Here is a 7,375-nt window from a genome sequence, read left to right on the forward strand (position 1 = left end):
ACCACATTTTATTTACCCATCAGTTGATGGACAATCGGGTTTCACTTTGGGTTATAAATAATATTGCTATGGACATTTCTGTTCAAGTTTTTGTGTGAACATGTTTTTTTCTGGGGTTTATACTTAGGAAGAATTGCTGGGTCATACAGTAATACCATGTTTAACTTTTTGAAGAGCCAGCGTGCCATAGTGCCCGCACTGGTTTACATGTCTGTCCACCAGCGATGTGTGATTTCTGCACACCCTCCCCAATGCTTGTTCCTGTCCTTTTTAATTCTAGCCATCCAGTGGTGTGGTATCTTGTAATTTTGTATTTCCTTAATGACATAAGCAGCTTTTCATGAGCTCGTCTACCTTTGGAGAAATACCTATAGAAATCCTTTGCCCATTTTTTAATTGGGTTGTCTTTTATTGTGGAGTTAGTTGTACGAGTTCTTTATATATTCCAGTACCAGTCTTTATGATTTGCAGATAATTCTCCCACTCGGTGGGTTATCTTTTCACTTGTTAGATGGTTTGCGGCACAAAATTTTTCATTTAGATAGTCCATCTTGTGTCCTAAGAAAAGTTATCTAACCCAAGGTTATGAAGATTTGCTCCTGTTCTCTTCGAGGTGTTTTATAGTTTTAGCCTTTACACTTAGGTCTGTGGTGCGTTTTCGGTTACTTTCTGTGTGTGATGTGACCCCTTCCCTTTGAAGGACTTTTCTGGGAAACCATTACACACTGCTCAGCTTTCATTCACCGGCCGAACTACGTGGCTACACCCATCTCATCTGCGGGAGGCTGGACAATGTGTGTTTCAGGCATCTCGCATCAAATGTAGGTTGTTAACCTATTCGGCCATAGTCAGTCTAAGCAAGTCAATTCTATTGCTTCGTTTTTCAAATAAATGGATCTGGCGGTTTTTTTCACCCGCGAGGATTTAGGGTGTCCAGCGCGAACCGGCGCTGGCTCTAACTCCCTCGGGGACCTGCCCCCAGTACAGCGGTCCCGAGGGACTTACCGGCGCCCCCGCCACCCCCGGCAAATCTGGGCTCCTGCGGGAAACGAAACGGCGCCCTTCGCGGCTTCCCGCTGTCCCCGCGTTGCCCGCGGCCCGCCCCTCGCCGCGCCGCGCCCACTCGGCCCCCGGAGCCGCCCTCCTCGCGGGAGCCGGGCCGCGGGCCGGGTGATAACGCCGCAGGGCTACGGCCGCGGGCGGAGCTGCCGTGAGCCATGGCCGCGTCCCCCGCCGCTCCCCCGGCCCCCGCCGTCGAGGCGCCGCCACCCCAGCCGGAAGCGCGCACCTTGGGGCGCGGCTCGGTGAGCGCAGGGCGAGGGCGAGGGGGGAGCCGGGGCTGCGCGAGGGAGGCGGCGGGAGGGGCGCGGGCCCCAGCCTTCAGGCTTCTGAGCCCCCCTAGTGGACTTGGACAGTTGAGAGTCGAGAGGCCGAGATACTCGGGAGCCCCAAAGAGAACGGGATGGGAAACCGAGTCCTAGACAGGTGAAGTAGCTTGCTGCATTGATTCGGCTGGGCTGGCAGGACCAGGGCCGGTCTCTGCTGTCCTGATGCCCAGCCTCGGGCTCTTGTACGCCACACTCCAGGTCTTCCCAGAGCTCTGGGGCACCCTGGGCAGGTAGGACTTCCCGGTGTGTGGGAGGGGCTGCGTCCTGTCCCCAGTGTCCTGGCACGAGGGGGAGGCTCAGCCAGCTCCTCACACCCCGGCACCGGCCTCACCTGCAGACTGACCCCCCAGAGACGACTTCCTGGCAAGCAGGCTCCCCTGGGAGGGTAGCGGGCTGGTGGGAAGCCAGGGGCGTCCTCAGGGCCTCCTCATCCCCTGCGTGGATGGGGTCGGGCGCAAGGCGGCCAGGGTGGCTGTGTCCGAGAGGGGCTAGGACCGCTGAGCTTCGTGCTGAACAGAGATCCACCGCTGGCTCCAGGCTCAACGCATCCACTTGTGTGTGGCTTCACTTCAGCACTTCAGTTCTCTTTGTCGACTCAGTGCTTCCTGCCAGACACCTCCGAGCAAAGGCTTGTGGCCCCCAAGAAAGAAAGATAGGGAGGCCCCCTGAGGACTCTCATTTCCCAGGGAAATTGAGACATTCGGGGAGAGTAATGGCAAGAGGGAACACTGGCATTGCCGAGGAAGTGCCAGCATTGAATTCTCATGACGACCTCTGCAGTCTGTTTTTTACCCCATTTTACATGTGAGGAAATGAAGCTCAGTGCTGTTGAAGTGCCTTGCCCTGCATCACACGGCTAGAAGCGGCAGACAGAATTTGAATCCAAGTTAGTCCGGCGCTAAAACTTGTGCTCAGTTAACTGCGAAAAGCTTATGATTTAAGTAGGAGAAACTGACATCCGCAAGCCTCCAAGAGAAATTTCAGCTGGAATTTCTCTATCTTTCAAGTGACTTCTGTGTGCCAGAAGCTTGCTAGGAGCGTTTAGGGAGAAACAAGAGCCACATGGGGTGGGGTGGGGCTATCATGTTGCATTCTGCCTCTTATTCAGTTTCTGGAAATTGAAATTATGTTCACACAAACGTCAGAAAAGGAGATGACATCCTGCCTCATGTGTGGTTTTCTTCTGTGGGTAGGAAGAGTGTGCAAAGGATATGATAAACCCTTATCTGGCAAGAACTTCCCTTCAAAAGGGCCGAGTTGGGGTGTCCTGCAAGATACTAAAACGGGTAAAGTCATAGTCCTCTCCACACCCCCTCCCATTCCCAAGCAAAGGATCAAAAGGAAGGATTCCCAGCATCTTTTGAAGAAACAGCCTTTTACCTAGTGTCTTCATGACATTTATTTCAACAAATATATACTGAGCATCTACTATATACCAGATACGGTTCTAGGTACTGGGGACATGGTGGTGAATAAAAATTATAGTGCATGCTCTCAGAGAGTTTACGTTCTCATGGGGAGAGGGAGAAAATAAATGAGTGTATCAGGTATTACGTACACTAGAGAGCTGGGTAGTCAGGGCAGGCCTCTGTGAGGAGATGACATTCAGGCTTGACTGGCAAGGAGTCAGCTCTGCAAAGACTCAGGAAGAGCCTTCTAGACAGAAGGAATAGGAAGTGCAAAGGCTCTGAGGCAGCAACAGGCATGGTCATTTTGAGGCATAGCAAACAAGCTACCAAGGTTGAGGAGAGCTATCCGAAGTCAGGTGGGAAGGTGGTGGGGACTGATTGGGTGGGCTCCTGGAGGCTATATGGGAAGGACTTGGAATTGTATTCGAACTGCAGTGGCAAGCTGTTGAGAGTTCTAAGCAGAGATGAGACATGATCAAATTTATGTTATGAAAATATCACCTTGGCTGCTGGGTAGAGAGTGGATAGTAGGGAATGACAGCAGAAGCTGGGAAGCCACCACTTAGGAAGCCACTGATGAATTTGGTGGGGGAATTGGGAAAGAGAAATCAAGGGCTCCTAGGCTTGTGGCCTGAGCTGCTGAATGGACATTGGACAGTGGGGCCGTTTAATGCAATAGGGACAATAGGGTTAGGAATTGGTTTAGACAATGGATGGAAATCAGGAGCTGTGTTTTGACCATGCTAAACTGAAATGCCTGGTAGGCAACCATGTGGCTCTGTGAGTAGGCAGTCGAATATTCCAGTCTGGAGTTCACTGGGTAGCTTAGGGCTTATGAGATATGTCTCTATCTCCACGCACACGCACACGTGTGTGGGCACACACACACATTTGGAGTCATAAGCATTGCTTTATTTCAGTGGTGGGCTGGTAAACAGTCTCTCCAAGAAAATAAAGAAAGCAACTCTCATTTGTAGTGTTTGCTGATTCCTGTGGTATAAATTCACCACAGCTGATTTCAGGCTGCCAGTGGTTCGAGGACTGGCCGAAGTCCTCAACATATAACAATCAGCTCCTGGCACAAATAACACTCAGCTTCATTTGCTCATCAAGACAACCCTTGAAGTTGGCAGGAATATTCTGTTTGACATAGGAGGCTTAGAGAGATACAGTGATTTATTCAAGGTCCACCGGGAGTTGGTGGCAGAGTTGGGAGCCTCCTGACCCCCCACTTCGCTCTGGCTTGCTGACTCAGAGAACAAAATGGACTAGCAGGAGGAAGCATTAAGAGGGAAATAGGAAGAACTTGTCCCGTGGGATGTGGGATCTTTGAGAGGTCATGGCTTAGGATTTTTTTCCCCTCTTTGTCTCACTTCCCTTTAAGATGATTTAGGGTAAATGAGGACTGAGGTTGCTGGAAAAGCCCTCAAGGTATAGGGACCTCAGGGTGCTTACGGAGGCTCAGGAGGGTGTGGGAACTGTTGGGTATCTGCACAGGTGGGAAGCTTAGTTCCTGTGTTCCCCCCTCCCCGCCCCCCAGGACAGCAGAGCCGGTCAGCTCTCCTTCTGTACCAAGGTGTGCTATGGCATTGGTGGGATCCCCAACCAGGTGGCCTCCAGCGCCACAGCCTTTTACCTGCAACTCTTCCTGCTCGATGTGGCACAGGTGAGTGTGGGAAGCACCCCAGGGCCCCCTGTTCCCATCTTCCTTGGTACCCAGTTCTCCTGCCCCGACCTGTCCTTCACTGGATAGATGGCACTTCAGTCCCCAAACTGACAGGAAGCCAAATGCCTTTGAGGGCAACCCCCTTAAGGATGTTTATTGCAGGCTGTTTGTGGTAAAAAATGGGGAAACAATATGAATGCCCAACAATACAGAAGTAGTTGGATAACAAGTTATGTACTATCCACATAATGGACTATTGTGTAGTCATTCAAAAGAACGAGCTAGATCTATACATTTGACTTGGAGGGATTTCCACGATGCACTGTCAAGTAAGAAAAGTTGCTTTTAGAGATGAGTATACAAATTGATCCCATTTTACCGAAATGAAGACATGCCCCATACATGTGGGTACATGGGTATGTGTAAATATGTGGCTGTACATGATTCAAGTACAAGCATGAAGCAAACAAGTTACAGAAGGATCTACATAGGCTGTTAATATTGCCTAGAGGAGGGAATGGAGGATAGAGGGGAAGCAGAAAGATTTCTCATGTAGCCCCATGATTTTGTTACATGACACTGATACGATCTCATTTATGCAAAATCATAAATTACGAATGCACATAAACAAACACCTGAAAGGGTGATCACCAAAATGCGCTGGCGCTTGTCTCAGGATGGGGGATTTCAGACGAGCTTTGCTCAGTATTTTTCTGTACTGTTTGAATGTTTTTATAATGAGTGTGTCATTTATGTACTCAGAAAGGTTAATAAAACATGGTCATTGTAAAACAAAAAGTCTACCTCTGTCGCCCTTCTTGCACAGATGAGGGGTCCCCGGGTCTTCTCCAAAAGCGGCTGGGCAGGAGTGGTAACGGGAACGTGCCAGTGTGGGGCCGTCAGCTCCTCCCCCTGCCCTTCTCTTCGCTAACGGAGCTTTGCCCTTAGATCCATCCGAACTTGTCCTGGGAAAGAGACCCCATAGACCCTTACACCGCGGCTCTGCCCCTGCCAGGTTCCCAGCGCTTTCTCCTGGAAGGTGGGCCGCACTCTCTCTGACTCTGCCAGGCCTCAGCCATCTTCCCACCTGTGCTTTTCAGGTCCCTGCTGCCCAGGTGTCACTTGCCCTGTTTGGAGGGAAGGTGTCTGGGGCAGCTGCCGACCCTGTGGCTGGGTTCTTCATCAACAGAAGCAGAAGGACAGGGTCTGGACGCCTCATGCCATGGTGAGCAGCCCCATAGCCCTCAGGGTCCTGGCTTCCAACCTTGGCCTGAGGCCACTGTGTTTGTCACAGCCCTGCTTCTTAGTGGAAACCCCTGTGGATGGTGAGAGGATGAGACAGTAGTAGGTGTCGGTGCGGGACTAGGTCAGGCTGAGCCATGCAGTTCAGAGACAGTCTTGGGGCCTCTCTGTCACCAGGTGGCACAGGGCTGGACAAAGCTTCGTAGGCTCCCAGGCCTGATCCAGGGTCTATGTGTGACCAGGGTGGGCTGGAGGCCTTGGAAATCCTCACAAAGGAGATAGGCCTCGCTGGTGCTCCAGGGCCCCGGATGCAGGGAATGGCAACGCCAACACCCAAGTGTCCCGGACCTCTGCAGTGAATGGCCCCACGCCCCAGGCTCCCGACACATCCCTCAGCCACCTCTCCCTCTCCTCCTCCATGGCGCCCGCCCTGGCAGCCCCAGGCCAGGGCTCCTGTTGGGGCAGAGGACTTATGCCCAGAAGGGTGTGGTTGTTCCGGGTTTGCCCTTCCTGTCCCCTGTCCTGGCGCTCCATGCCCGCTGTGCTTCCACAGGGTGCTGGGCTGCACGCCCTTCATCACCGTGGTCTACTTCCTCCTGTGGTTCCTGCCCCCCTTCACCAGCCTGCGGGGCCTCTGGTACACAAGCTTCTACTGCCTGTTCCAGGCGCTGGCCACGGTAAGCCGGTGCACCCCCTGGCGGGGGCTTGGACCCCTGGGACCCCATTGCTGGTCGGTGGCCACCGTGAAGTGTGTGAAGGGAGAGGGTAGGTGTCCCTGAGGGACCCACCCCTCCGGCCCTCCGCCCCTTACTCTGGGCTTGGGGGGCATCAGCCGGGACGTGCCGGCCTGGGGGGCCCGGCCTGAGCCCGGCCCGGGCGTCCCCAGTTCTTCCAGGTGCCCTACGCGGCGCTCACCATGCTCCTGACCCCCTGCCCGACGGAGCGGGACTCGGCCACGGCGTACCGTGAGTGCGGGCGTGAGGCCGGGCGGGAGGCCGCGGCCCCCGGGCCCACCAGCGCCCGTCACCTGGCGCCGCTCTGTCCCAGGGATGACCATGGAGATGGCGGGGACGCTGATGGGAGCCGCCGTGCACGGGCTCATCGTGTCGGGCGCCCACCGGCCGCACAGGTGCGAGGACGCCGCGCTCGCCCGGCCGGTCGCTGTCTCCCCCGACGCGGTGAGTGCCCCCGCGGCCCGCGCCTCTCCCTCCCTCCGTCCCGCTGACCCCGCTTCTCCGCCCGGGAAAGCGGACCGCAGAGCAGCAGGAGGGCAGAGGGGTGGGGAAGGGCCACGGGCACGGGCAGGGGCAGGGGAGAGGGTCTGGCGTCCCTGCAGCGCTCTGGGTAAAGCCCCTTCTGTGGCCCGCCCCACCCCGGCCTCACCCCCAGGGCACGGAGGAGGGACACCTGGAGGCAGTGCCCTTCCTCTCCTCGCAAACCAGATGCAACTAAGGGACGTGCATCTATGTTACCCAACCAGCTCAGCTATTTTTCCCTTAAGCAAATGATACCATTATGCGCCCAAACCCCGGGAGCCAACATGGAGTCCCCTCCCTCTCCAACCCTGAGCCCCACTCCAACCCATTACCAAATCCCTTGCACATGTTAGGCCCCCGATCTTCTGGACCTTGCATCCCCAACATCTCTGGGTCACCCCAGTACTGCATAGT

At 54.6% G+C, this 7,375-nt stretch overlaps 1 protein-coding gene across 2 annotated transcripts in view; it reads left to right on the forward strand.

Moving 5' to 3' along the window:
- Nucleotides 1–1,169: 1,169 nt before the first annotated feature.
- Nucleotides 1,170–7,375, forward strand: part of MFSD2B (major facilitator superfamily domain containing 2B) — a 13,064-nt gene continuing 6,858 nt past the window's right edge. For both annotated transcript variants that reach the window (XM_040622948.1, XM_040622949.1), the window contains exons 1-6: nt 1,170–1,304; nt 4,338–4,463; nt 5,564–5,688; nt 6,259–6,382; nt 6,592–6,670; nt 6,753–6,883. In XM_040622948.1, the coding sequence (XP_040478882.1) occupies nt 1,218–1,304; nt 4,338–4,463; nt 5,564–5,688; nt 6,259–6,382; nt 6,592–6,670; nt 6,753–6,883 (672 nt within the window). In that variant the 5' untranslated portion in view covers nt 1,170–1,217. The remainder of the gene's footprint in view (nt 1,305–4,337; nt 4,464–5,563; nt 5,689–6,258; nt 6,383–6,591; nt 6,671–6,752; nt 6,884–7,375) is intronic.

This window comes from Ursus maritimus, unplaced genomic scaffold, assembly GCF_017311325.1.
Source record: "Ursus maritimus isolate PB19 unplaced genomic scaffold, ASM1731132v1 scaffold_6, whole genome shotgun sequence".
Taxonomy (NCBI): domain Eukaryota; kingdom Metazoa; phylum Chordata; class Mammalia; order Carnivora; family Ursidae; genus Ursus; species Ursus maritimus.